The following is a 27,285-nucleotide window of genomic DNA, read 5'->3' on the forward strand; positions in this document are numbered from 1 at the left end:
AAACTATATAAATTGGTTGAGATAAATTGATAAGAACATATAAGTTGGATGTTTTTAAAAGTCATTAACCCTAAAATATAAGCTCTAAGGGGGTGTTTGGATAGGAAAAAAAATAGTGCTTATTGCTTATTCCCACAATAAGCTAATTTGAGTGTTTGGATAAAATCCAGCTTATTAGGCTAAATAAGCTAATTTTAATAAGTATTCCTCCCCATGCTTATTGCTTATTGCTTATTCCCACCACAAACAAGCTATAAACAATAAGCTAAAAATCTAATCCAAACACCCCCTAAATTGAAACTAAAACAAGGTATCTAAAAACAAAGGAAATACGTATATTCGTAAAAGAGGAATTGAGTTTGGATGAAGAAAATTATATAATAGAATGGTGTGATGCAATTAGGTTTAACGCTCTGCTTATCTGTCAGCCTGCTCTATAGTCTGTACATTAATCTTCGGGTACCCGATCACGTGGTTCAGCTTTTCCGTGCTCAATCATGTACACAAAAAGATTCTGCCAAGAAAAACGATGACCAAAACCCCAACCCACCTACGATCAACAATTAATAACATGAATCTCTCTGTTAATGGCCACCAAATTTAGTCACCCTCTTCACGATCATCGTCAATTTCAGCAATGAAAGGTGGGTTTTCAGCGCCCGGTGATTACATCTACTTCAAGTCCCAAGTTCCTCTCCACAAGATCCCTGTAAGTTTTTCAAGTCATAGATTCCGTCGATCTTTCACTTGATTATACATCTACTGACTTACCCAATTCGATAAGTCACTGGTTTAGTTGTTATCGATTGTTACTTTCATTATGTCAAAACCCTATTTAAAGTTTCGATTCAGCATCAATCGTTCGATGTTTAGTCCCAATGAACCTAAAATTATTAAAATTCACATTAAACTGGACTGGAGCTATACTTCAACTTTTGAGATTAAATTGGCTAATTTGCACCTTCCGATTGTTATATTACTTGCAAGCATTAAACTTTATAGCAAGTTCTATAAACAGAGAAAATGTTGATATTAGGTTTTACATCCAAATTGATGTAAGAATAACATATATGGACATAAATTTTACAGATTGGTACAAAGCAATGGAGATATTATGACTTTGGCCCTAAAGTAGTGCCTCCATTGATATGTCTTCCTGGAACTGCTGGAACAGCAGATGTTTACTACAAACAAATCATGGCACTCTCCATGAAGGTAACAACAACTTTAAAACCAAGTTGAAGGATTCTTTTTCATAACAAAGTTTGTTTCTTTTTCAGGGTTATCGAGTGATTTCTGTTGATATTCCTCGTGTATGGAACAATCAAGAATGGGTTCAAGCATTTGAGAAGTTTTTGGATGTTATTGATGTCCACCATGTAAGATTATCTGATTCCTTTTTTGATGTTATTGTTATTTATTTATCTAATGAATCTTTTTTATTTTTTAACAGATACATCTTTATGGAACATCACTTGGTGGATTTTTAGCACTACTTTTTGCTCAACATAGGCCAAGAAGAGTAAAGTCTTTGGTCCTTTCAAATGCATTTTTGGATACAAAATATTTCTCAGCTGCAATGCCTTGGTCTCCTGTGTACGTATCATAAAAAAAAGCACTTCCTTTTTTTGTACTGAATGAACTGTGAGTAAATGACTATTTTACCCTTGTGTAACAGTGTAAGTTGGACCCCATCTTTCCTGTTGAAACGGTATGTCCTAACAGGAATCCCGAATGGTCCACATGAACCATTTATTGCTGATTCTGTGGACTTTGTTGTTGCACAGGTGAGTTTTAAATCTAAAATTTGAATTATTTCCTAGTAATTTTATAAAAGTTTAAAGTAATTATATTTATCTCATAATAAATATGTTAAAAATATAAAACCTGCAGGTTGAGACCTTGACAAGGGAGGATTTAGCTTCCAGATTGACTTTAACAAGTGATGCTGCATCAGTGGGACCTCTTCTGCTTTCCAATTCTTTAATCACTATTATGGATGTAAGCTTCCATAACTCATAATCATATTACAAACAGCAACCTACTTTCATTTATTTGTTTAATATAGCATAAAATTAAAAATTGCCAAATTACCAAAAAAACATTTTATTTTTGAAATAAATAAAAGTAAGTAAGTTGGTGTTTGTTGCGTTTAGGTGTTTATATTATTAATGATTTAAATGGGATGTGTGTTTTAATTTTATTTTTAAAGACAAATGATAAAGGGGCAACTCCTCGGGAACTTAAAGATGAAGTAAGCGAAAGGTTTCCGGAAGCAAGAAGAGCATTGATCAAAAGTGGCGGTGATTTTCCATTTCTTTCACGCCCAGATGAAGTTAATCTCCATCTTAATGTAAAAAAATTTTAAAAATATATATTTCCACAACTTTTTTTTTTTTATATATATATATATATATATAATTACATCATAATTTTTATTCTTTTATAAGTTTTAATCAACATGGTGACAGTTACACCTGAGACGCGTTGGTGTAGAAGCCCGTGAAGACCTGGTTCCCGGAGTCCCAAAGGGCGGCGGCAATGGTGGCGGTGATGGTGGTGGTGGCTCTGGTGGACCAAAAGACGATGGAGAAGAGGAGGGGCCGAGCCCTGATGGACCTTCTGGTGACGTTGCTCAGCCTGTAATTGGTCCGGAAAGTAGTGATTCCGGTGATGTAGACATTCAGGTGGTTGGCGGCACCACCGCCGCCATGAGTGGCGGCTCTCTACCACCGGTCATACTTGAAGCTTACTTGAAGCAATTGATGGTTGGGTGTTTGGTTGTTTATTGTCGGATTCCTGTTAGTTTGTTAACATTGTACATGAGTGATCAGGATTATTCTAAGATTCATTTGTTTGTGTAAATGGCGACTTTTTTGTTTGTAAAATATTGTTTGGTCCTAGTTTTTTATACAACATTTTTTTTGTTAAATTCAAGTTGAGTGTATTTTGTTCCTAAAAATCAAAGTTCCAACTTTATGTTATAAATTAAATGTTTTGACTTGTCTTGCAGAATGTTATAGGGTAATAAGTAGGCTGGTGTTCATTCTTGATATCTAAACACACACTAACACATGTTTAGATTATGTTTGGCATTTTCGTCATTTAGCAAAGCATGTTTAGATCGGTTTTTTTCACTGGAATCCGATCTCTTAGTATAGGCCCCAAAATAAACTTTCGGTGGATTGGGTATAAAAGGTCAATACATAATTTGTGATGAAATTGTATGGTAAAGAATCATGATAAGCGAATGATGTTATAAATAACTAAATCATTATTATTAATTAAAAAAATATCATTTCTTATAGTAACTGGAAAATGTTGACTAATTTGTAAAGTGTTTTCCAACCATGTTCGGCATTTCCAACAACATAATATTGCAGAATTATACATCAAGTGCAATTAGGCCTGTCAAATCGTGTCATCGTGTCGTGTTTCTGTCTGACACGACACGACACGACAATGTTTTTTGTAACACGAACACGACACGACACGATGTCGTGTTTTTTTTCACTAACACGAAAACGAACCAATTAAAAAACGACAACACGACACGACACGACAAAAATAATATTACATAACTATTATTTTATTTAATTCATATTTAATCATATATAACACGATAAAAACGAAAAACACGACAAACACGACAAACACATGCTCAATCGTGTCAATTTCGTGTGGATTTGTAAACACGAACACGACACGACACGACATCGTGTTTTTTATATTTGACACGAACACGACACGAAAACGAATTCGAATTTTGATTTCGTCCCAATTTCGTTTCGTGTCGTGTATTTTTATCGTGTCGTGTCATAAATTGACACCCCTAAGTGCAATATTATATATTCTTTTACTGAAAACACGTTCGTACTTAACTACTTGTGTTAAAATGTAACAAAACAAACCAATGCCAACTTTATAATTAACATAATATTTGTTTAACTAGCTAATTGCTATTACACTTCTCTGATCAAATGAGTAGATGGTTGAATATGTTTTAAATTTATAGGAATTACATTAGAGTAAATTAACCAATTAAATATTATTGGTGGAGTTGTAGTATGTAAAACCATACAAAAATTAAATGTAAGGCTCTGTTTGGCTAGCTTTTCAATAAGTTATTTAAAACTAATTTATAAAAAAGTTAGCTTATAAGTCATGATAAACTACTTTTATGGTCTTATCAAACATAAAATAACAATAAACTAACTTATTTTTGTCAAAGATATAACTGAGCTCCTTTTCTTCTTAATTGACATTATATTCATTTAACACCTTTATTTTCACCACTTTTGTTTATCAAAACAATTAAATCATTTCATAACCCATAACTCTACCCAATTCATTACAAGTAATATTTCATTAATCTTTGAGAAAGTGGAATCGGCCTGTTTTCACCATACCCATCATTCTCTCTTTGATTAGTTGATTCTCATTACAATGCTGTCCAATTTAGTGTCATCGATATTAACAATGGTGGGTATCCAACCCGGCAACCCGAGATCTCCCTAACCTAAATATGGAATACATGATGCTTTTTTCAAAATAAGAGACGTAATTTTGGTTTTAATACAAATCCGGCCACTAGAAATGTTGTATGCTTTATCATAGGTATAAATGGCTTATGTTTTATTGCATGTATATATGTTTTATGTTCTTTTGTAATTTGTATGTATACCTACTAAACGTTTTTTTTTTTTTTTTTTTTTTTTTTTGCTTATATAATTTTTTTATGTTTAATGTCCGTATACATGTTTTATGCTTTATTTAATGTATACAGGTTGAACTCTTTCTTGCTTTTACATCTGCTTGCATTATTGCTTGTACACCTACTTTAAGCTTTATTATATGCATACATGCATAACGCTTTATTGCTTATATACAGAATTCGAATACCAGCTTTAGGCTTTACTAAATATACATATGCGTAACAATTCCCCTCTTTCATATCTACTGTAGTGTACATCTATAGAAACATATTCACGATGCATGAAGAGTTGTATTTTCAGTTGAAGCATCCTGCATAGCCACGATGAGAAAAACGAATTTCAGTTTTTAATTTATACCTTTATCATTCAATGTATTATTTTGTCTTTCTCCCTTAACTTTTAATATCAGAACTTTGATGGGAATGCCAAATTTTGTCAACATACAAGTTGCTGAAATATAGAAATTATTTGATTAATTACAATTAATATTCTTCTTCTTGTCTTATAATGTGCTAATTTGTGAATAAAACACCTTCACAACGAAACTAACATTCACATGTTCATCTTCTTCTTGGTGATCATCACAAGAAAAATAAATAATGGAAACCTTGACAACATATCTACTTCCCCTTTTAATTCTTCCAATTTCCATCTTTCTTTTTCTTCAAATCCATCAAAAAACCACAAAAAAACAAGAAACAAATCTACCCGGGTCAAGTGGATGGCCATTCATCGGTGAAAACATGGATTTTGCAATGTTGGGTGCTCAAACATACGTTTCACAAAGAATGAAAAAGTACTCACAAGACGTCTTTCAAACATCTCTATTAGGAGAAAAAATGGCGGTGTTTTGCGGGGCCCACGGCCATAAATTCCTCTTCACAAACGAGACCAAGCTCCTCACATCATGGTGGCCGGAATCCATGAAAAAGGCATTACTCTTCCCGGAGTTTGTTAATAATCCGGTGAAGGAGGTGACATCACTACAACGTAACTTTATCCGTGATATCTTAAAGCCCGAAGCTTTAAAACGGTACATATCTGAAATGGACTGTATGGCACGCAGTCACCTGGAAAATGACTGGGCGCCATACAGGGAAGTTAGTATCTTCCCTTTGTCTAAAAAGTATACGTTCGCATTAGCGTGTAAGCTTTTCATGAGCATAGAGGATGAAAAGCACGTTGAGAAGTTGGCGGACCAGTTTACCCTTATCACAAATGGGATGTTTTCGATGCCTATAAATTTCCCCGGGACTGCGTATAACGGGGCGATTAAAGGCGGGAAGTTGGTACGCGATGAGCTTATGAATATTATTGCGGAAAGAAAGAAGAAAATAAAGAAAAATGAAGATATAAATTTGAGGGGAGATTTGTTATCTCAAATGTTAGTTATGAAGGATGAAAATGGCGAGTTTATGACCGATATGGAGATTTCAAATAGTATTATTGGTTTGTTAGTAGCGAGCTATGAGACCACGAGTAGTATGGTTACTTTCGTCTTGAAGTATCTTGCAGAAATTCCCGAAGTCTATGAGAAAGTTTTCAAAGGTAATCATCAACTTCAAAAAAGTAGTTTTAGTCTCAAAAGTACAAGAGTTTCAATTCCAATGTGGATTAGGCTGATGTGATACTTTATAACTCTTCTGTGAAATTTGCAAAAACCACTTTCATTGATTTGTTTATTATAACGTTCTACTTGCACTTTTTTCATGTTACAAAATTATACTTTGAAATGTAGAACAAATGTCGATTGTGAAATCGAAAGCTCCGGGTGAGTTGTTAAGTTGGGAAGATATAGAAAAGATGAAGTATTCATGGAATATGGCACGAGAAGCACTTAGGCTTATACCACCTGCTCAAGGCTCTTTTAGAGAGGTTGTCACTGATTTTACCTATGCGGGTTACACTATTCCAAAGGGATGGAAGGTAAATATAACATTCACCTTATTTTTACCAGTTAAATGCAAGAAATAGCAATGTACTTTCATTGACTTATTTATTATAGCATCCAACTTTCATTTTTTCTCCCTCTGTTTACACCTTATTCTCCATATTCTTACTCTAAGATCAATAATTTTTTGGAACCTTTTTCAGACATTTTGGATGGTGCATACAACACACAAAAATCCAAAGTATTTCCCTGATCCTGAAAGATTTGACCCGTCAAGATTTGAAGGAAGTGGGCCCGCTCCGTACACGTTTGTGCCTTTTGGAGGGGGCCCACGGATGTGCCCGGGTAAAGAGTATGCTCGATTAGAAGTGCTTGTGTTTATGCATAATGTTGTGACAAGATTTAGGTTAGAAAAACTCATGCCAAATGAAAAGATAATCTTCCATTCATCTCCTACCCCAAGTAATGGTCTACCAGTTCGCCTAATTCCTCACACTGAAAGTGTTCGATTATCAAATACGCTTTCAATGTAAAGTTTTTTTTTTTTGTATTCTTTTCAACAATCTTTAGATACTTAAAATAGTAATTTATGGGAGTAGTAATCTTACATAATAATTTTTAGTCATAACTGTCTTTGCTTCTTCTAAATGCTTTCTTTTGTGAAAGGACCTTCTTACTCTGCAACCTTTTTGCCTCTGATATAGCAGCTCTATAAGAAAAAAAGAAAAAGAAAAAGGTAAGAACTTGAAGCTCTTTGTAAAATATAATACAAGAAAAATAAAAGACTTACATTTTGTTAATTTTCTTTACTTGTTCTTGTGATGGGGGTGGTGGGACGTAAGATGCAGCATTAATGATTTCCTATTGTATTCATTTTTGTTAAACAGAGAATTTATATTTAAAGAAAGATTTTAAAGCGTATTGATATTTAATACCTGAAGTTTCTCCAATGCATCCTGGATATTACCCCTGAAGAAGCAATTTGTTTTAACTTTTTAAGTATGTAATAATGTTAGGTTTATGAACACATTAAGAACATATTGAAAGTGTAGTGGACAGAATTTAACTTTTGTGTTCTGGTTTTTGTTGAAGAAATCACAAGCTCCCCATCTTTGTTGATTCGATTCTTTTCCTGATTAAAGAACATGTTTCCTTTTAAGACATCATAACCAAAGTGTAAAAAAAATAAAATAAAAGAGAGAGATTAAAAGTAGTAGCAAAGTAACCATTTGCAAGATCTTATCTCTCACTCTCTCACTTAACCAATATGCATCTTTAATGCTAAACCTCATATCAACCTTGGTGTTCACTGCAAGTGAGAAGATTATATAAAACAACAATGTTGGCATTCAAAGGTAAATGCAATTGATTTGAAAGATTTGGAAGATAGTACACCTTTGTTAACATTTTGACCTCCAGGCCCACCACTCCTAGCAAAGCTTACACTGACATGATCTAGATCACAGAGTTGAAAGTAATGAAGTTAGGTATAGGGTTTAAATGGAGCGAGCATCAGATAACTCAAAACATCATTGGGATTATTCAAATCTCAAAATTCAATGATAAGGCAATGCGAAATTGCAACATACTCATCCTGCGGATATATCGATACATTCAATTGAATTGACGACACACACGGAGAAGAAAGAAAATCATTTATTCAAGTGTTAACTGAAATTTTGAGGTTTTGATGTTATTGTTAAGTTATACCTAAAGTAATCGTTGGAATAGGTTCATTGTGGCCGGCAGCTCTCTCCTCAGCTTCGTGCAAGAGTTGATGAACCTGAGACATCCGCGCCGAAGCCTTCTTATGGCCACCGCCGCCGGAATCTGATGTTGCAGCACATCGGATTGGAGCGTAGCTGATTGGACGGGTAATAAAGCAGATGGGAGGACGGATGCGCGGACCATGTGTGCTACAGGTGCGAACGAAGGTTGAGAACGATGAAGACTGGAAGAAACTTGTGGCGATGGTCCTGATTGCCGCCATCGAGCGCTCCTGAGGAAGCTAAACGTTCATGTTCCTAAATTCACCACCGATACCGCTTCACGGAATGCTTTTCCTTTTTTTTTTTTTTTTTTTTGGTTCTATAAAAAGAAAATCACATTGTATAATTTGTATATCATCTAATGAAAATTTTAATACAAATTCACATTGTTACTTTCATTTTTATTTTTCTTATATATCACAACCATAGTGATGATTTACTTGTTTTCATTCTTTATTTAACAAGGTTACTCCGCAGAAATAAAAATATGATGAACATTAAACGAAATCGTATAAAGAGAGTGCCCACATATAGTTTTTTTTAAAGAGTGAGTGCCCACATATAGTTTGTAAGTGATGAAGTGAAAGGACGTTAAAGGAGAATGGAGGGACAAAGCCATTGGCCCATATCAAAGTCTTATCTGTTTGTGGCTTTGCTAAGGCCTTAGGAGGAGAAAATGCGAAAGTATAGTGACGTATATTGTTAACATTATCTCAAAGCTGCTCAAGATATCCGATGAGTACAAATCTGGTACTATGATACCGATATCTAAAAAATGTTATGTCCAAAGTTGTAGCAACCATAGACGTATCAAACTACTTGGTCATATACCATGGAGTTATGTAAAAGACTCATCAAAGGTAGGTTAAAACAAATGAAACAACACTTTCAGGAAATCAAAATTTCATATTTTATGTTGGTGATTTTAGTGTCACCGTATCATTTTATGTAATTGAGATTAACATGTGAACCAAGGGGCTTCATAATTTGTATACTAATATATGTCCAGGTTTGTGCGGACTACACGTATATATAAGATCAAATAAGAAGTCGGTTCGATGACAAGTCGGGGGTCCGGGGGCAGCGCCCCTGGGTCCGGGTTTCCAAAGGGGTAGCGCCCTTTTGGCAGGGTCTAGGGGCAGCGCCCTAGCAGGGTCCACGGGCCGTGGCTTGGTGATTATGGTGAAACTAACGAAACTCGTTAGTTTTGGTAACCCTAAATCCTCATTAAAATCCGGATTACCCTGACTTGCTTCCAAAGCAACTCATGACGGCCCAACCCTAATGAAACCCTAATTTCGTTTATTATAGAAACGGTTCTTCCTTCTCAGAAGAAACACACGGAATTTTGCTCTCGTTATCTTCAAACTTGTAACACCGTGAAAATTTACAACCAATTTAAACTTTTCAAAAACAACCCATATTCATTAAATTATTACAAAAAAGTTTTCAATTCATTTATTATCAGAGTATCCCAGAAACATCAACATAAAACTGAGGAGCAGTACGATCACGCATTCGCCTTGCCACGGTCTCCTGAAATACTTGAAACAATACACTGAAACTGTAAGCCCGAAAGCTTAGTGAGTTACCCCCAAAATACCAACCACAATACCATACACATATCATATCATAAACAGAACATCCATGCATATCGAGTCTACAGTGTGACTGGTCCGCCTGCACCAAGCCTTTAGTCCACCCGGTCCACTCTCTCTCCGAGTCTACAGTGTGACTGGTCCGCCCGCACTGGGACTTCAGTCCACCTGGTCTACTCTCCCTTTGAGTCTACAATGTGACTGGTCCGCCCGCACCGGGCCTTCAGTCCACCTGGTCCACTCTCTGAGTATACAGTTTGACTGGTCCGCCCGCACCGGGCCTTCAGTCTATTTGGTCCACTCTCCGAGCCTCGGTACATCTGGTCCGCCCTCTTAGGGCCTTCAACCTATCCGGACCGCTCGTCGGGCCTTCGGTCTAACCGGTCCGCCCTAGGTATGTTGGCCTACAACATAAAGCAGGACCTGCCTCAACCCAACCCCAGTCCAACAATTCACATCTAATCAAACCGATCTAGCAGATCACATATCATAACAACATCCTAACCAGGACACCGACCTAAATGGTCACTAACATAGCACCATCCTATATACCAGGATACCAACCTTAACCAGGTCTCTAACATACACCATCCTAATAACCAGGATACAGACATAGCAAGCAATAACATATCAAACAGATACCCGGATTTCAATCCGATAAAGGGCCGGCCTTGGTGCCTTAGACCTTGTTGATATAGTGAGGATAACTCACCTGCAACTATCGGCTGAAGAAATAAGATCACGCTGCTCCAATCACGGATACGAACTCCCCACTGGTCAACACCAAATCATTGAACTCATTAAATGCCAACAATTACCAAAATACCCCTAGAAGTCAACTGGTCAACCCTTGGCCAAGGTCAAAGTCCTCAGTCAAAGTCAACCTTCCTGTGTGACTCTACTCGCCGAGTCACCCCGTTGACTCGCCGAGTCCCTATACTTAGAAACTCCCAATCCACGAATCGACTCACCGAGTCGCCCCAAGACTCGCCGAGTCCAACAAACTCTGAGTCCCTTCATGCTCAACTCACAGAGTCATCCTTCGACTCACCGATTCACAGCTCAACCAGAAAAGGGTAGGACTCCACGACCAGACTCGTCGAGTCAAAGAACAGACTCGCCGAGTCCAAGGCAATCTTCAACAGACTCGTCGAGTTGTTCTTCCAACTCGTCGAGTTTCTGCCTATCTTCATCCAACTCGTCGAGTCCACCCATGCGACTCGCCGAGTATATCCAGTTCTTAACCCATGCAGTGGCTTTCCGAGCCATGCAGGGGTTCCAATCCATAGATCTACTCCTCTTTAGACCCTCCATCACGTATAGTGGCAACCTTTACGTGAATCCCAAGAGATCTAAGCCTAAAACAATCTAGGGCTAGGGTTTGGGACAAAGGAACTTCACCAAAAACTCATGGGCATAAACTTTATGGCTTCTTGGATCATTACCAGCCTAGATCTGAGGTCGCATCCTCAGATCTAACTCGAAACTCGAGATGGACCTTATTTATGCCCCAAAATCCCACAAATGATAGATCTAGGTGCACAAAAGCTTCAAGAACAAATTATTACCTCCAATACAAGCTTCCACTGGATTAGATCTCGAATCTAAGTCCCTCCCTTGCTGAAATCCCCTTGCTCTTCAAGTTCTCTTTCAAGATCCCCCTTCCAGAGCTTCAATCTCTCTATCAATGGTGATCCACTCGATTTCTAGGGTTTGTAGGCTCTCAAGGATGGTAAGGAGGCTGAAGAAAGGATGTTATGTTCTTATATAGGGCACAACCCCTAGATTAGGGTTTTTCTCATCCCAGTACCAACTCGCCGAGTCAGTCACTTAACACGTGACCAGAACCGCGACTCGACTCGCCGAGTTCATCCATCGACTCGCTGATTCGACCTTCCTTATTTACACTAAGAACCCTGAACTTGCACTTCTGAACTCGGGGTGTTACAAAACTTTCATAGAATCTTTCTAGCAATTTGACTTACGATCTCTATGCCTAGTATCGTAAGTGTCCACTTGGATTATCCTAGGTTGAATTTATTGCAACCCAGGCATAAGGTAGAAATATCAGTTCAGAAAGTGTTCTCACGATCCAAGTTGGTATCCAGATCTCCACCACAAACCATAAATTTCTAACATTTCATGGACTGGAGGTTGACCGTAGAGACAATCCACTTCCTCATACACCAAATGGAGAAATATAGAGAAAGAAGTGAGGATCTCAACATGATGTCCATCGACATGGGGAAGGACTATAATATCATTCATAAGAAAACGATTGGGGACCGACTTGTGTTTGTTGAGTTGTTAGTCACACATATTTGTGCCTAGTGGAAATCGTGTTTCATCAAAAATCAACTCTTAGTCATTACATATTTTCTTTGATTATGGATGAGATCTCTCCTAAGATCTTGGGATGATACCTTGGTGTATGTTTTTTGCCCACAACATTGTATTGGTGACATAGTCTAAGACTAAGTTAAATATTAGGTTGGTACATGGAAGAGGTCATTGGAAGGAAAGGGTCATGACAAACATATTTTAGACAAGGTGTTTATTATTTAACTTCAGAATCAGTGAGCAAAATGGTGAAGTAGTAGAAGTAGATACGGATAGACATCTTTGTTATATAGATCCAAATGTTGCGCAATCAAGAAAGAACACTAGATGCATATGGTGGTCATGAAAATAAGGATGTTTCATCAACTAGTGGTTAGTGGCGAACCTTATTGTAAGCCCAAGGTAGCCTTTGTTTCCCGTTAACTTTTTTGGCGCAATGGAAATTTTTTGAAATTGTTTTTGGCATAGTGTAGTTTTTCCGACATGCTACCCGTTACATTTTGTTCTAGGTCCGCCGTTGCTGGTGGTAGAACTTTGTTGCAAATGATATCAAACATGACAATCATTGGAAGTGACACTGATCACCTAAAAATTATAGTGGTTCGAACATGTCCATTTGAGAAAACACAACTAGGGTTAGGAAGACGGAAACGGTCAACTTTGATATTGTGATTACAAAAGAACACTTAAGAAGGAAGAAAGGAGATATTGTGCGGTTAGACTTGAAGAAGTTGGTTTTTACTAGGATGTGACCCCAAATAAGAGGTCGTGGAGGCTTAGAATCAAAATGGTGCAGTAGCATAAGAATACTCTATATTTTATGGTCCCAATGCCCTACCTATACATTTTGCTTATATTGGTGTTATGCATATAATATAAATAAGTTCCCGGTCGTCCATTGCACTCTCTGCTTTTGCAATGGTAAGGGAAGACTCGCCCTTTGGGATATGCTTAGACACCGAAGTATATCACATACACGCCTTCTTCTGATCAACTCTAGACGTTAAAAACTTGAACATTGAATGCCTTACCCTATATAGGCCACTAAAGTAGTCGGTTGCTAGTATGTATGTCGTGTTTGATTGCTAATACACGTTTTCAATGTTTGCGTTGCATGCAATATTTACTAGTTTATTACAACTTTTTCTTTACACCCGTATGGCATGTTTCTTTTCCAACTGTTGGAACTTAGAAGCCAAATATCTTTTTATTAAGTAACAATATATATACCGATATTTCTAAAAACTAACAAGAAAATCATTCTTAATAAATGAAAAAAAAATTTGCCACATGTCAATCTTTTTTGAAATAAATATTATATGTAAAGTATTAAATATTATATATATGATATTAAATTGCAATAAATACATTTTCTCTTTTCTTATTTTAAAGTTATATATTAAAAAATATTTTTTGTTTACATTTTAATATTTAATATTTTTTTAAATCAACCCGTATAATATACGGGTTTCACACCTAGTTCATAATATCCATGTTACACATTCTAACCTGCCATTGCTCATACAACTTTTGTTGGAAGGCGAGTATTGTGAATTTCCCTGTAAGTTATTAAAAAAAATCAAACTTCCCTTTCTCAATATGCAAAACTAAAAAAACATATTTTGCTAAATTTCTACAAAATTATTTGTGAACTTTTTAGCATATTTTCATTCAACGTTTTTGAGCCTAACAGATGAAAAGCCACAAACATTCATGCCATAATATAATACACATAAAATACAAATGTTGGCTCTCTTAATAAACTCAGTCTTGGAAACTAGTGTAACAGTTGAGCTCAACTGTTACAGTGGTCTCAATGTCTTCTGATCTTTGAAGTCTGTGCATGTTCAGCAGCATCTGGTTTCCTTCTGACACCCACTACAGAGGAGCTTACTTCATGTCCCCTTGTGCCCTCAGTTGAAGGCAGTGCCCTTCTGCTTCTGCTTCCCTCACCCAACCCTAAAAGTCAATTAGTCAAACACCACTCACGTTTATATGATACTCCATCTTTTACAAAACTGGAAATAAACTCATCTTGAAAAAAAAATATTACATTACATATTCAGTTACCTTCATTAATACTCGGTCCACCAATCCAGCCAGGTAAATGCTTCCTAGCTTTTCCTTTCCAAGCCTCTTCAAACCCATCAACCTCATCTACCAACACATGCCCAAAGAAAAAGACATTTTTACCCTTGTTACATTTACATTGCTAATATACAAAATAGATATATATCATATGTACCTTCATTGATGTTGTGCAAAACCTGCATTGTATCCACCTTACCATCTGATTTCAGATTCCTTGCTAGCGTATGGCCCTACCCATCATAAAAATTTTGTTCATCAAAATACACAAAAGAATTCATTGTACTTTGAAATCAAAATTACCTTGTCATGAATACCCCTAGAAAGCCTATGAGCTGCCTCTCCTGTGACTGAATCAGCTTCTTTATATTCTTCAAATCTCAGCTGAAATCCCACATGTCACACCATCAAAAAAAAAAAAAAAAAAAAATTCAAGAACGTGTTTGTGTTGGTGTTACTTACTCCATCACTGCCACTCCTTCTGGTTGTAGAGGAAGTATGGTAAGCTCCATTAGAACCACCATACGTGACAGTAGAGCTCTGAAAGGTGAAACTATGTGTTTGTGGATGATTGTGTGTGTTATTATTCATAATACTGAAATCATTCCCAAATTGTGTCCCCCTTCTTTGTCCACCTTCAAATTCATCATCTGGATGCTCAATGTAAGGTTGTATCTCAGACCTAAAATGTGTTCCAGGATTCTCTTTCTTATTGTGTTCATCATCAGGTTGCTCATTTTCATCATCAGAGTTCAGTTCTTCAATAATTGGTCCCCTTGAGTTGTTTGGGAGTGAAGGTCGGATTTCATGAATTCTAGGTGGTTGTTGATTGATGAAAGGGCTTGCTCTTGGACCAAATAAGCTTGATCCAAATGGATTCATGTCCATGAAAGGACTCCCCGAGAAGATTCCACCAAATGGTTGTGTGAAGAAAGGATCATCAAATGGGTCTCTTCCTCCAAATAAGCTAGGCATACCCCCAAAACCAGAAAAAGGATCACCAAAACCAAAGAAAGGATTACCTCTTCCACTTCCTCTTCCTCTTCCTCTTCCACCTTGCATCTTCTTCAAACTATTCTCTGAACAATTCAAACAAGTAAACAATATGAACACCAAAAAATGAAATTGAAGTACTAGCATAACCATTCACCTACCATTAGTATTTAGCAACATGAATTGTTTCTTATTCTAATCAGAAGATCTGCCAATTAAGCAAAGCAAACAAGCGGATTTACTGATTAAGAAAGAACAGTTACCGATTTCTGAATAACAAAAACTAAAACTAAGCCTTTGTTTCCTATAATGGATCGATATGAAGTCATAAACACGAAGATCACCAACATGATTTTTTACGTAAAAAACAGTAATAAGCATAAGAATCCAAACGGGAATGAAATCGTGCAACTGGCCGTAATAAATAGAAAATCAAAACCCAGTCGAACTAGAACCGACATAAAGACATACAGGAAAGTGGAAACATCGTCGTATATCATAAATTTAAACCCTAGAGAGATACCTTTCGCAGAATTGAACGATTCTCATGAGGAACACCAGAATTCGGAGTTTAGTTTTGGGGTTTCAGACTTGATTAATCTGCGCTCGATAGGTGCGTGCGACAACCAAGAATATGATGTTACAACTTACAACTTAAAAGAGGTTTCTAGAATTATATTACCGACATCGGCCATAGGTGTTGTATTTTAGAGATCATCAGGAGATGTTAATATGATATGATTTCGATACGAAATAAACGTATTTTAATTTTAATAGGAGATATTTCAATCGGGTTGATATTATATGAAAATTACACATGTAAAATTAGGGTTGAAACTAAAAGTACTTATAACCAAAATTATTTTGGATTAACTCATTTTGTAACATGGAAAGGACCTAGCCGTCAATGTTTCATTTTCAATTTTTCTGTTTTCTTTCAAACTACACACTCCTCTCCACTAATCTTTCTTCTTCGTCATCCCGTCATTCGTCTCCCCAACTTCAACTTTTTTTATTTTTCATCTAAACTTATTATGAATTTGCCTATTCACATCCGAACTATTATTGTTTCCATTCCGTCTACCTAGATTCTACCCTTTCAATATAGTTAATGTTTCAACTTTACATGACATGACATATTTCAAGGTATACCCTTAACCTGATATCTAACACGAAAATAAACGGGTTGGTACGACACATTAATTAAATGAGTCAATCAAGCTATCTCAATGTGTTTATTATTATGACACACCACAACACATTTGTCAAGTCTATCAAGTTTCACTTAAAGAGAGAAGTGAAAGGAAGTGAATGGAATCGAGAAGAAAATTCGGTAACTAGTTTATGTCTTGATAATTTTTTCTTCTTTTAAGAACCTTTATTTTCCTTTTGCTTCGTGTCTTGTCATAATAATAAACAAATTGAGAGAGCTTGATCATAATCTGACTCGTTTAATTAGCGTGTCGTGTCAACCCGTTTATTTTCATGCATCTATTAATGGATTGACTTGTATGGACTTAGAATCCCCAAAAGTTTTGTAGAATTACAGGCTAAAAGATCGTGAATCGTGATATCATTCTAGAACACTTATGTATATGTGCAAATTTGATACCCTATATGTGTTATGTGCTAACTATATATGAACTAGATTGTAGCAATCATTGAGAGTTTTGGTATATGAGTTGACTTAGGTATGAGATTTAGAATTATATGATTTGATTTAGTTTCCTCGTCCAAAGCTTTATATTTTGTATATGTATAATATGAATACATGAATAAGCTCATAATGAAAACCTTTAAATCTCTCTTTTTATTTATCACTCATTCAAATGAATTAAATTAATTTATGATTGATGATTGACTTTATGTTTTTTTTTCTTTTTTTTTTCTATTAGGTTGTATTTTGAAAGTAACTTACAATTTTTATTTATATTAATATTGAAGGGAATGATGTCACATTTTAGACACTACCGTCTCCAAGTGCCACATATATTTCGCAACACGCATCATGTTTAACTTGCCATTAAGGTAGGATGGCTTATTATGACATTTTCTTTAAGATTTTTAAAAAAAATTAAATTTTCTGTTAAATCAAAGTAAAAATTACATAACAAGAAATCAAAGCATAACAACTCAAAAAATCAAAAACTTAACACTTAAATTGCGGCAAAGATCACCGGTGGATTTCTATATCATTTATTATAGTTCATTTTGCCCTGAACTCATCATCACTAATTTCTACCGGTTGTGTGTCCATAATGATTCCATAATCATCAAACTCACATGTGTATCCCATTTTTTTCGTCTTCTAAAATCATACACGTATAGCATGTTGACCTTCGTTTGTAGCACAAAATCAAAAGTTCCTAAAGAGGGAGATGATGATCAAGAAGACATTTTATTTAAAATTAAAGAAGTTAGTGTGGTGTAAATTGGTGTTTAGGTTTAGTATGTATTTATAGTGTATAATGTTGAAAAAAAGTTGACTTTTTCTAAAATTTAACCGTTGAAAGTTGGCCCAAAACCAAAATATAGAGAAAGACTCAGAATATACATGTCGTTGCCAATGCCATGATGAAACACAAGACAGTGTTTGTCGAGCTGGTACCAAGGCTACACCATCCAACCTAAGTTGTGTTTTGAATGTTACTCATATGAAATATCATCATACATTGTGGTTAACATCTCAATGATATATTTATACAACATCGATTAACATACGAGAATAGGTGACCGAGAACCGGAGAAATAAGCGGTTAAACTAGCACCGGTTTTATGTCTATTTCTAAACCGGAATGAACCGACCGGTTTTTACAAAAATCCGGGTGAACCGGTTATACAAATGAATCATTTGTATACAAAACTTTAGTTTTTTTCACATCTATTTATATTTCTTTGAGTAAAAACACATCGTATATAAAAAATTTTAATGCGTTTGTATTCATCTAAAATTATATTTTGTTTTTGTATTATATTTTATTTTATTTTTTTGATGTATGTGGATTGATATAGAACTTACTGTTATGTATTTTGATTGATCTTCAACTTCTATTTATATGCATTTTTAATGTTTAAATTTGTAGATGTCTACATATATATAGAAAAATAGGAAAAAAATAAAAGTTACAGAAATCGGTTGAACATCCGGTTGAACCGATAATCGGTCATTATTACCATACCGATTTAACTAAAAAACCGATTTTTAAAAGATTGGTTAGACCTACTACTTACAGGGGTTTATCCGTAGCCGACTCAAAACCATATATTCACGCGTAAATGACTTTTCCCCTTTGATGACATTTACTCCTACAAAATTCTTTTATTTTCTTTTGTTCCAGAAATAACTGTAAAAATATATTTTTATATTAAAAATGTCAGCTACATGTTATCGTTTGCTTAAAATGTTGTATTGTGAAATTCAATGTTTTAGCTCTATATAAAAACATCACTCATATATTTGTTATATTAAAATAAATACTATTTGTTATTCAGTTTCAATCAAAATATCTAACATATATCACCAATGACAGTCGAAACCATTAACATAATTTTCCCTTCTATCTTTTTATATTTTTTTCTCCGATTGACTAATAATATTTATCCTAATGGAAATTAAAACAAATACTTTCTTTAAAAAATCAGAAAAATATTGAAATAAAAATCGTAAAATTCCGATAATTCATAAACATGTTATTTGTCTTATCAAAGAACTTTCGAAAGAACCGGTCTAACCCGGCATGACCGTTATTCAAAACGAAAAACGTTTATGAAATTTCGGGTAACGTTCGGGTTACCCATCGGTCAGCCATTTCCATTTTCCACCCCTTCAATTAATCTCCATTTTCCTTAGAGTAAATTACACGAATGGTCCCTATGGTTTAGGGTAATTTGCGCGTTTGGTCCCTAACTTATTTTTTTAACTCGGAAGGTTCCTACTGTTTGTTTTTCTTACGTGCTTGGTCCCTGTTTTACCTAAAAAACTTATTTTGCCCTTGATTTTTTAATTTATTTAAATAAACACACCACCAACCTCATATCCCTCACCTTACCTTACTTACCCCACCATTTTTCTCTATTTAAATAATAATATTTTTAGGTAAGATAGGGATCAAACGTATAACAAAAACAAATAATAGGGACCAATGGCGTAACAAAAACATATAGTAGGGACTTTCCGAGTTAAAAAAATAAGTTAGGGACCAAACCTGCAAATTACCCCAAACCATAGGGATCATTCGTGTAATTTACTCTCTTCCTTATTCTTCAAAAACATCAAACAACTGTTTAATACGATCTCTTTTTTCTTTTGAATTTCGAGGTTTCTCATCGATCAATCCAAGTAGTTTGCATTTCCCATCAATTATGTCGATGTTTGATTCGGATACGTCGTCCCAAGGCAACGGGGACAAACATTTCAGACAAATTAGTCGTGATCGTGAGTTTTTCTCTGCAATTTCACTCTCTGTTTTTCTGTTGTATATAAATCTGTATCCATGTATGTAATATGTGTGTATGCATGTGTGCATTTTTAGTTTAATTATGGTCGTCATCAGATTATTTAAGTGGCCTTGAATGCTCTAGTGTTTGATATTTTGTTTGAATTTGAAAAAATTACGTTTATAGAGCTGTGGTTTTCAGTTTAATCACAATTCTCAAACATAATTTAGACGCTCTACTTCAAACGTAAAAAATTAAGGGATCTGTTTACGAAATTGATGTCCGAATCAATTTAAATCAGTTGCTTTTGTCGTGGTTATTTGCACATATGCTTCTGATATTATGTTAATTCAATCATTACTTTCATGCATTGTGCAGGATTATTGTATGAAATGATTAGATCTGCAAAAAGACCAGACTCAAAATCATCAAACTGGAAGGTATAGGAAACTTATAGTAATGATGCTGTTAATTCTTTTTCTATTTGTTACTATCTTACACTCAATGTTTTTAGGTACTCATCATGGACAGAATTACTGTTAAAATCATGTCATGTTCATGCAAAATGGCAGATATCACAGATGAAGGAGTTTCATGTAAGACACAAAGGCCAGTATAACAAAATGTGAATTCCTTGTTTCTTAATCTTATATAATGGTCAATATGTTTTATTCATATTGGTAATTTTGAGTTAAGAATGACATTGGAATATATCTTGTGAAGTCACTTGACATATTTGTATTTTATAGAGCTGAATAACATGTTTATTTTTTTTTTCTTACAGTGGTGGAACAAATTCACAAGAGAAGACAACCACTCCCCTCCATGGATGCAGTATACTACATCCAACCAACAAAAGAAAAGTAAATTATTTGATCTCTTTTATAAAATCAGCAACTGATAATATCTTAATTGTGTTCTTTTATGCTTCTGTTAAAATACATACAGTGTTGACTTCCTATTGGCTGACATGGCTGGAAAAGCGCCTCTATATAAAGAGTATGTGAAAGATCGTATATCTTTTCATTCATGTTATTTATCTTGTATCCAAAACTATTAACAACTTGCTTTATTTCTCCTTTTAGAGCTTATGTCTTCTTCAGTTCATCTGTTTCAAAAGAATTGGTTGCTGACATAAAAAAGGAGCCAACTATAAAGTCTCGCTTACGTGGCATGAAAGAGGTTTGGTTAAAACATTTTCATTATCCCTTTTTTCTGTGTAATATAAATAATTTCTTTCATTATATTAACATTTGAGGGAATCTGCAGATGAACTTGGAGTACTTTGCCATTGATAGCCAGGTATATAATCTTATTTACATAAATTTATTTACTTTTTTAATAATAAGATTTATTTAAGTTAAAATTATACCATAACAGTGTTTTATCACTGATCATGGGAATGCATTGGAAGAGCTTTATGGAGATGAAGAATTTTCCCGAAAGGGAGATGAATGTCTAACTGCCATGGCCAATCGTATTGCAACTGTATTTGCTTCAATGTTGGTATGATTTTATAGAAGTTTTTTTTTTTACCTATCTATTTATCAAATATAAAGGTAAAAATAGCAATGTATTTATATTTATTTTCATATAACAGCTTAGTTTAACCCATAATAGCAATGTAGTTATATTTTGTATTATATGTAAAGAAAATGTAAGTACATTGTTATTGTGAGTTACATATTACTATTATTGATGAAAAATGTGAGCATGTTGTTATTATGGGTAAATAAATGTAAGTATGAGTAAAAAAAATAAAGTACATTGTCTATATTTGTAACATGAGTACGTTGCTATTTCTTACAATTTACTCATATTTGTTTAGGAGTTCCCATTTGTGCGTTACAGAGCCGCCAAATCACTTGACCCCACAACAATGACAACATTTTGTGATCTAATCCCTACAAAACTAGCTGCTGCTGTTTGGAATAATCTTATGAAATATAAAACTCTCAACCACTTCCCACAAATTGAAACATGCGATTTGCTCATTCTAGATAGATCCATAGATCAGGTTTTTTCCTTTTTCCATTTTCTGCCACCTGTCATCTTTAATTTAGTTTTTTAGTATAGAGTTAGGAACTAACTATGTTTTTTTTGAACTTGTAGATTGCACCTGTTATTCATGAATGGACATATGATGCAATGTGCCATGATTTACTTGAAATGGATGGAAATAAATATGTTCACGTGGTTAGTGTAGTGTACATTAATTATTATTATAAATCTTGTTAGTGAAATTTTTTATATTATTTTGTATTATACGTCAAGTAATTATACTGCTTAGGTTCCAAGCAAAATAGGTGATGGTTATGAAAGGAAAGAGGTCCTTTTAGAGGATCATGATCCAGTATGGCTGGAGCTCCGACATTCCCATATAGCAGATGTATGTCTTTTCTAGATTTTTTTTTAATTTTGTTTTTTAATAAAATATATAATTATATAGCTTTTGATCAATGGTTCATTGTCAGGCTAGTGAACGCTTGCATGACAAGATGACAAATTTTGTGTCCAGAAATAAAGCTGCTCAAATGCATGGCAGGTCTGTTTGTTTGTTTTTTCTAGAATGAATAAAATGTCTGAATGAGACCAAATGACCATTTTACCCTTACAATTCAACAAACATTCGTAATATTCATCAAATGTAACATGAATATTATGAGACTAAATGACCATATAAATTGTTGTTGTATACATAAGGTCTGTTTTTTCTTTTCTTTCTAGAATGAATAAAGTGTCTGAATGAGACTAAATAACTATTTTAGCCTTGTAATTCAACAAACATTCATAATTGTTTTTGTAGAGATGGTGGTGAGATGTCTACTCGTGACTTGCAAAAGATGGTTCAAGCATTGCCACAATATAATGAACAAATGGACAAACTATCTCTCCATGTTGATGTAAGTCTCTAGGGTATTTGTTTGTTTAAAAAAAAATCCAGGCTTATGTTGATATAATGGTCACCCATGTCTGATATTAGTTTGACTGAAACAGCTTGCTGGAAAGATTAATGGTATTATCAGGGAGATGGGGCTTAGAGAAGTGGGGCAATTAGAGCAAGACCTTGTCTTTGGAGATGCAGGAACAAAAGATATCATCAAGTTTCTCAAAGAACAAGTGAGCAAACAGTAGGAATTAATAATTCGTTGTATGCATTTACATGACATGTCCATAATAGTAATTTTGTATGTTGTTGCTTCATGCAGGATGCAACAGATGAACAAAAGATCCGATTATTAATGATATATGTAGCAACTCATCCCGAGAAATTTGAGACTGATAAACTTGCAAAGATATTGGAGGTGATGATCTTTTTTTTCTATTACAACATTGTATTTTTATTATCAAGGCATTGTAGTTTGTAAAATATACCCAATAACATCATTTTTTAATTATGTTATGTTGTTCAGTTAGCAGATTTGCTTCCTGAAGATATGAAGGCAATTTACAATATGAGATTTCTGGAGTCAGCACCAGATAGTATGAACACCTCAAACAGTGGCTTCCCACTAAAATTTGATAACAAGGTGTGATTATATTTGTTGATTATAATCATAGCATTCTCTACTTTCATGTTTGACCAGTCAATCTCTTTCTCTTCAGAAGAGGCGTGGTCTTAGAAAAGATCGTCCTGGTGAAGAAGCGGCTTGGCAGTTATCACGGTTTTATCCTATTATTGAGGTACAGATAAATAGCAATGTATTTTTTAAAAATTATTTATTATTATTAAAAGTAGATTGTTACTATATAATAATGTTTTACAGGAACTGATAGAGAAGCTTAGCAAAAATGAGCTACCCGTGAATGAATACCCATGTATGAATGACCCGAGTCCAACTTTTCACGGGGCATCACATTCTGTGTCAGCAAGAGTACTGGATGCTCCAGCTGCTCACTCCATGAGATCAAGGCGAGCAACATGGGCTAGGCCACGTAATTCTGATGATGGCTATTCAAGGTCTAACATTTTTTTTCTTTCCATATTATTTAACTTTTAATTCTTTCAAAATCGTGGTTACTAAAAGTAAAAAGTAAATGAAAAACAGTGATTCGATTCTGAGACGCTCAGCTAGCGAGTTTATTAAGAGAAGGGGTAAACGGATTTTTGTTTTTATCGTTGGAGGGGCAACTAGGTCAGAGGTATGAATTTTATTTATTTATTTATTTTGTTAAAAAATAATAACTTATATAATTGAAATCATTAAGTTATTTTATTCTTTCAGATGCGGGTTATTCACAAGTTAACGACAAAATTGAGTAGAGAAATAATTCTAGGTTCATCTAGTCTCGATGATCCCGCACAATTTATCGAGGTCGGTTATTAACTTCTCGTCTTTTCTTTTAGACTAACTTTAAATAATTACATTTTTGTTCTTAACTTTATCTTATCTTTGCAATTTTTGTTCCAAACAATTTAATCTTGCAATTTTGGTCATTAATATGTAGTTTCCTAATGATTTTGGTTATTGTTCCAAATAAAATGACTATATATCTAATTATTTATATTAAAAAAAAAAAAAAAAAAAAAAAAAAAAAAAAAAAAAAAAAAAACTCAAAGTATTATCTTCCAATGCTCAGAAAAGTCATTACCTTTTTAAATTTAAATTCCTATTCATTGTTCAAGAATCTATTTTTGATTTTGATTTTGCAGAAAGTGAAAGCGCTGACTCCAGATCCACCTCCAACCGAGGAGGAGATCGCCATAGATGAATCTTGAAATTTAAAGACTGTATAAATAAACAAACAGGTCGTCTTCACTTTCGATTATTTTTTCCATTATTTTAATTTCACCATTCTTTAAAAAACTCTTGTATTCATCGGCATAAAAACCAAACTGAATCTTACAGTAATTTAAGTCGACTCATATTAAACATTAGAATCAACTCACGAGTTGTTTTGCTTTGTTATTTAACAAATTTTCTCCTTTTCGTTTCTTGATATTTCCTACTAATCTCCTCACATATGCAATGTATCCATCAACGTTGAATTTCCTCTTGCAACCCGCATAGTTCATGTATCTTATCTTCCCAAAAACAGGTCGCTCTTGCCAACCCTAAAATAAAAATATATTATAAATTTACATAAATTCTAGATTTTATGAAAATAATTATAATAAAGAAAATGTAACAAAATATAAACCTGGTCGTGTACCCCACAAATTGACCACATACAACCAACATATCCATTTGGATCTCTCCCGTCAATATGATACTGTGAAGATTGAAGACACAATTTATAGAATTCTACTTTGATTAAATAAATAAATGGAAGTAGTTGCTATTAATTGTATTAAACACTATCAAGTACCTTGTCATTCAAATAAATCGATATTTCTAGGGCTTCTTGTGGGCTACTAGTCCATTCAAGTATCTTCTTTGCCCAATACATTCTGTTATCAAGTTATTTGTTAGATTTCATAAACAAGATTTTTCTTGATTCTCTATTTTTCCATTTTTAAAATAATCATATTTACCTCATAAAACCATGCATCTTCCCATAATGAACCATCTCCAACTGAGAAGCATTCCAAAGCTGAAAAACAAGAAGGCCATGGATAAATAAATATACAAACTTGCTAAAAAACAGTTTTAAAATGTTCATAAGATCAATCAAGAAAGTGTAGTAGTAGTTTACTGGATCTGCAGTTTGTGCTTTCTCTAGCTCCTCCTTCCTGCATATCATATTTGAGTCATATCAATCAAAGAGATTAAAACAACCAAAAAAAGTCAATGCAGTTACTTACGTGTACAAATGTTCACGTTTGTCTAAAGCATGCTCCATGAGTGAGTTACGAGCCCAATCCCATGCACCCTGTAAAGAGTCGTATTGAGGCTGATAATAACAAAAGTTATCTGATAACTCCCTTCGCACGATCAATTCCTCCAAGAACGCATCAACTGCCTTCAAAATATCAAAAGAAATGATGAAATCTGACTTCAGAGTTCAGATTATGTGAAAAGAAACTCCAAATTACCTGTGGATTAACTTTGCGTACTTTACGTGCCTCAAGAGCACAACGCTGAGCTGAAATCTGACCAAAATGAAGGTAAGGAGAAAGACCAGAAAGTCCTTCGGGTTTCAATGGATTGTTTCGATCTGTAGAGTAGTTCTTCAATCTACTTGTTAAGAAACCTTTTTCGTTCCCCATCAATGTCTTTAACGCAGAAGCTTCTCCTGGTTTGCACCAATCTATCTCAGGAACTTCATCTCCTTTCTTTACTACATCTGCAATAAGTGTCACCCAATCGATGGATCTGTTTCCAGAAGAACCCCAGATTGTATTCTGAGGCTTTAATTCTGGAAAATCGATCAGATAGTCAGGAAGCAAGTTGTTGATCTTTCGTCTAATGGTTCTAGCGCCATACTCTAACTTATTTGATGCTATCCATAGAGGTACTATGTTGTGTGCATCAACTTCATGAATCGATACAGAATCAGATACTCTCTTGCTAATTTCTTCTTTCCAGCGACGAACTTGTCTCAGAGGTGAAAAATCTGTAACCAAAAGCGATGCTCCACATTCTTCTAGAAAGCTTGGAATCGTCTCTACTGCTTCTCCCTACATCGTCTCTCGATTCAGTAACGGAAGCGATATCAAAAATGAAATCGTGAATTGTAACTTACCTGGAATAAGAAGAAAGGTATTTGAAGAGTTTGTTCGATTTCGTTATGAAGTTGTTGTAATCCTCGTAGCATAAACCCTAATTGACGAGCTTTTGCGCCTAAGAACTGATCGAACAGATTAAATGCAACCGCAACAGGGACATTGCGTCTGTTGGCCTGATCAACGGCGTGAATCAACGCCCAGTTGTCTCTCAATCGCTGATCTCTAAACATCCAGTATACAACAGGACCGACATTAGATGACGAAGATGACGGTTGAAGATGTTGGTGGATTCCCTCCTTAAGAACCCTAATTCTGCCTAATTGGACGGCGGTGGATTCGATTAGAGAGGAAGCAGCGGCGGCAGTGCCCATCGAAGAAGATGCCGTCAGGACTAGGAAGGGAGAGACGCATGGCGGTCGCCGGGGAGTTGTGTTAAAAAGATGAAAATGGAGGGAAACTGAAGTGTGGTTGTGGTTTGGAAGTTGACACGTCGTCAACTTTGATTGGCATATATGTAGTACACGTCATCACCGAAAATAAATTAAATTAGATGCGACCGCAGGCGCACACTACCTCTTTCATGAAAGCTTCTACTGCCAAACGTATTTTCGCCGAATGTGTTAAAATAATAAAGACAAAACTTCAAAAATGGTCCCTGTGGTTTTCAAAATTATCAACTTTAATCTTTAAGTTCAAAAAACCTCACAGATGGTCCCTGTGGTTTCAAAACTTTTAACATTTGGTCCTTCTGGCTAACTCCGTTACTTTTTAGCCGTTAAATCAGGGGTATTTTTGTCATTTCAATACTCAGGGACCATTTATGAAGTTTTCTATTATTTTAAAC

General features: G+C 34.8%; 6 protein-coding genes across 11 annotated transcripts; 3 read left to right on the forward strand and 3 right to left on the reverse strand.

The window, feature by feature from the left end:
* The first annotated feature begins 373 nt into the window (after positions 1 to 373).
* On the forward strand, positions 374 to 2,937 carry LOC111918762 (uncharacterized). Its single transcript, XM_052764558.1, has 8 exons — positions 374 to 709; positions 1,090 to 1,215; positions 1,281 to 1,379; positions 1,454 to 1,596; positions 1,679 to 1,787; positions 1,894 to 2,001; positions 2,213 to 2,353; positions 2,472 to 2,937. The coding sequence occupies exons 1-8, from the start codon at positions 638 to 640 to the stop codon at positions 2,862 to 2,864; spliced, it is 1,191 nt and encodes a 396-aa protein (XP_052620518.1). The 5' UTR covers positions 374 to 637; the 3' UTR covers positions 2,865 to 2,937.
* A 1,898-nt stretch (positions 2,938 to 4,835) lies between these two features.
* On the reverse strand, positions 4,836 to 8,688 carry LOC111918763 (uncharacterized). Of its 3 annotated transcripts, none has more exons than XM_023914386.3 (8): positions 8,317 to 8,687; positions 8,002 to 8,061; positions 7,833 to 7,915; positions 7,674 to 7,738; positions 7,542 to 7,575; positions 7,397 to 7,467; positions 7,215 to 7,315; positions 4,836 to 5,025 (listed from the first exon to the last, which is right to left on the reverse strand). In XM_023914386.3, the coding sequence occupies exons 1-7, from the start codon at positions 8,594 to 8,596 to the stop codon at positions 7,225 to 7,227; spliced, it is 684 nt and encodes a 227-aa protein (XP_023770154.1). In that variant the 5' UTR covers positions 8,597 to 8,687; the 3' UTR covers positions 4,836 to 5,025; positions 7,215 to 7,224. The 3 variants fall into 3 exon arrangements, with proteins under 3 accessions (XP_023770154.1, XP_042751581.1, XP_023770153.1); XM_042895647.2 differs by lacking the exon at positions 4,836 to 5,025 and adding an exon at positions 7,032 to 7,101 and having other exon boundaries at positions 8,317 to 8,688; XM_023914385.3 differs by lacking the exon at positions 4,836 to 5,025 and having other exon boundaries at positions 7,032 to 7,315.
* On the forward strand, positions 5,214 to 7,139 carry LOC111918815 (beta-amyrin 6-beta-monooxygenase). Its single transcript, XM_023914441.2, has 3 exons — positions 5,214 to 6,263; positions 6,454 to 6,641; positions 6,810 to 7,139. The coding sequence occupies exons 1-3, from the start codon at positions 5,315 to 5,317 to the stop codon at positions 7,137 to 7,139; spliced, it is 1,467 nt and encodes a 488-aa protein (XP_023770209.1). The 5' UTR covers positions 5,214 to 5,314.
* A 5,255-nt stretch (positions 8,689 to 13,943) lies between the features above and the next one.
* Positions 13,944 to 16,145, reverse strand: LOC111918761 (uncharacterized). 2 transcript variants are annotated; one of them, XM_052764559.1, is made up of 7 exons: positions 16,064 to 16,082; positions 15,918 to 16,023; positions 14,864 to 15,480; positions 14,705 to 14,785; positions 14,559 to 14,634; positions 14,384 to 14,470; positions 13,944 to 14,272 (listed from the first exon to the last, which is right to left on the reverse strand). In XM_052764559.1, exons 3-7 carry the CDS (start codon positions 15,461 to 15,463, stop codon positions 14,127 to 14,129), a joined length of 990 nt encoding a protein of 329 aa, XP_052620519.1. In that variant the 5' UTR covers positions 15,464 to 15,480; positions 15,918 to 16,023; positions 16,064 to 16,082; the 3' UTR covers positions 13,944 to 14,126. The 2 variants fall into 2 exon arrangements, with proteins under 2 accessions (XP_052620519.1, XP_023770151.1); XM_023914383.3 differs by having other exon boundaries at positions 15,918 to 16,145.
* Positions 16,146 to 19,756: 3,611 nt separating this feature from the next.
* LOC111918759 (SNARE-interacting protein KEULE) lies at positions 19,757 to 24,330 on the forward strand. Of its 3 annotated transcripts, none has more exons than XM_023914378.3 (20): positions 19,757 to 19,829; positions 20,210 to 20,271; positions 20,346 to 20,427; positions 20,616 to 20,694; positions 20,780 to 20,830; positions 20,917 to 21,013; positions 21,101 to 21,133; positions 21,212 to 21,337; positions 21,660 to 21,848; positions 21,944 to 22,033; positions 22,122 to 22,220; positions 22,306 to 22,376; positions 22,638 to 22,734; positions 22,829 to 22,951; positions 23,041 to 23,136; positions 23,245 to 23,361; positions 23,438 to 23,515; positions 23,599 to 23,792; positions 23,881 to 23,974; positions 24,058 to 24,330. In XM_023914378.3, the coding sequence occupies exons 1-20, from the start codon at positions 19,757 to 19,759 to the stop codon at positions 24,157 to 24,159; spliced, it is 1,953 nt and encodes a 650-aa protein (XP_023770146.1). In that variant the 3' UTR covers positions 24,160 to 24,330. The 3 variants fall into 3 exon arrangements, with proteins under 3 accessions (XP_023770146.1, XP_023770148.1, XP_023770147.1); XM_023914380.3 differs by having other exon boundaries at positions 23,599 to 23,770; positions 23,898 to 23,974; XM_023914379.3 differs by having other exon boundaries at positions 21,944 to 22,027.
* Positions 24,331 to 24,587: 257 nt separating this feature from the next.
* On the reverse strand, positions 24,588 to 27,019 carry LOC111918760 (deoxyribodipyrimidine photo-lyase). Its single transcript, XM_023914382.3, has 8 exons — positions 26,459 to 27,019; positions 25,809 to 26,393; positions 25,578 to 25,735; positions 25,469 to 25,505; positions 25,308 to 25,366; positions 25,142 to 25,223; positions 24,974 to 25,045; positions 24,588 to 24,887 (listed from the first exon to the last, which is right to left on the reverse strand). Exons 1-8 carry the CDS (start codon positions 26,810 to 26,812, stop codon positions 24,714 to 24,716), a joined length of 1,521 nt encoding a protein of 506 aa, XP_023770150.1. The 5' UTR covers positions 26,813 to 27,019; the 3' UTR covers positions 24,588 to 24,713.
* Positions 27,020 to 27,285: the final 266 nt, after the last annotated feature.

Source organism: Lactuca sativa, chromosome 6, assembly GCF_002870075.4.
Source record: "Lactuca sativa cultivar Salinas chromosome 6, Lsat_Salinas_v11, whole genome shotgun sequence".
Classification (NCBI taxonomy): Eukaryota; Viridiplantae; Streptophyta; class Magnoliopsida; order Asterales; family Asteraceae; genus Lactuca; species Lactuca sativa.

What these genes read in the sequence shown, in the direction of transcription:
- LOC111918761 (XM_023914383.3), bottom strand. Translation starts at nt 15,463, where the DNA reads ATGCAAGGTGGAAGAGGAAGAGGAAGAGGAAGTGGAAGAGGTAATCCT. An exon ending in GAAGGAGTGGCAGTGATGGA is followed by an intron (nt 14,786 to 14,863) that starts GTAAGTAACACC and finishes GTGGGATTTCAG; the next exon opens with CTGAGATTTGAAGAATATAA. An exon ending in CTAGGGGTATTCATGACAAG is followed by an intron (nt 14,635 to 14,704) that starts GTAATTTTGATT and finishes TATGATGGGTAG; the next exon opens with GGCCATACGCTAGCAAGGAA.
- LOC111918760 (XM_023914382.3), bottom strand. Translation starts at nt 26,812, where the DNA reads ATGGGCACTGCCGCCGCTGCTTCCTCTCTAATCGAATCCACCGCCGTC. An exon ending in TACCTTTCTTCTTATTCCAG is followed by an intron (nt 26,394 to 26,458) that starts GTAAGTTACAAT and finishes GAGACGATGTAG; the next exon opens with GGAGAAGCAGTAGAGACGAT. An exon ending in AAGCACAAACTGCAGATCCA is followed by an intron (nt 25,367 to 25,468) that starts GTAAACTACTAC and finishes CTTGTTTTTCAG; the next exon opens with CTTTGGAATGCTTCTCAGTT.
- LOC111918759 (XM_023914378.3), top strand. Translation starts at nt 19,757, where the DNA reads ATGTCGATGTTTGATTCGGATACGTCGTCCCAAGGCAACGGGGACAAA. An exon ending in CACAGATGAAGGAGTTTCAT is followed by an intron (nt 20,428 to 20,615) that starts GTAAGACACAAA and finishes TTTTTCTTACAG; the next exon opens with TGGTGGAACAAATTCACAAG. An exon ending in CTGTATTTGCTTCAATGTTG is followed by an intron (nt 21,338 to 21,659) that starts GTATGATTTTAT and finishes ATATTTGTTTAG; the next exon opens with GAGTTCCCATTTGTGCGTTA.
- LOC111918763 (XM_023914386.3), bottom strand. Translation starts at nt 8,596, where the DNA reads ATGGCGGCAATCAGGACCATCGCCACAAGTTTCTTCCAGTCTTCATCG. An exon ending in TATTCCAACGATTACTTTAG is followed by an intron (nt 8,062 to 8,316) that starts GTATAACTTAAC and finishes TCTGTGATCTAG; the next exon opens with ATCATGTCAGTGTAAGCTTT. An exon ending in AGGTCAAAATGTTAACAAAG is followed by an intron (nt 7,916 to 8,001) that starts GTGTACTATCTT and finishes TCTCACTTGCAG; the next exon opens with TGAACACCAAGGTTGATATG.
- LOC111918815 (XM_023914441.2), top strand. Translation starts at nt 5,315, where the DNA reads ATGGAAACCTTGACAACATATCTACTTCCCCTTTTAATTCTTCCAATT. An exon ending in CTATGAGAAAGTTTTCAAAG is followed by an intron (nt 6,264 to 6,453) that starts GTAATCATCAAC and finishes TTTGAAATGTAG; the next exon opens with AACAAATGTCGATTGTGAAA. An exon ending in CTATTCCAAAGGGATGGAAG is followed by an intron (nt 6,642 to 6,809) that starts GTAAATATAACA and finishes AACCTTTTTCAG; the next exon opens with ACATTTTGGATGGTGCATAC.
- LOC111918762 (XM_052764558.1), top strand. Translation starts at nt 638, where the DNA reads ATGAAAGGTGGGTTTTCAGCGCCCGGTGATTACATCTACTTCAAGTCC. An exon ending in GCAATGCCTTGGTCTCCTGT is followed by an intron (nt 1,597 to 1,678) that starts GTACGTATCATA and finishes CTTGTGTAACAG; the next exon opens with TGTAAGTTGGACCCCATCTT. An exon ending in AAGTTAATCTCCATCTTAAT is followed by an intron (nt 2,354 to 2,471) that starts GTAAAAAAATTT and finishes ACATGGTGACAG; the next exon opens with TTACACCTGAGACGCGTTGG.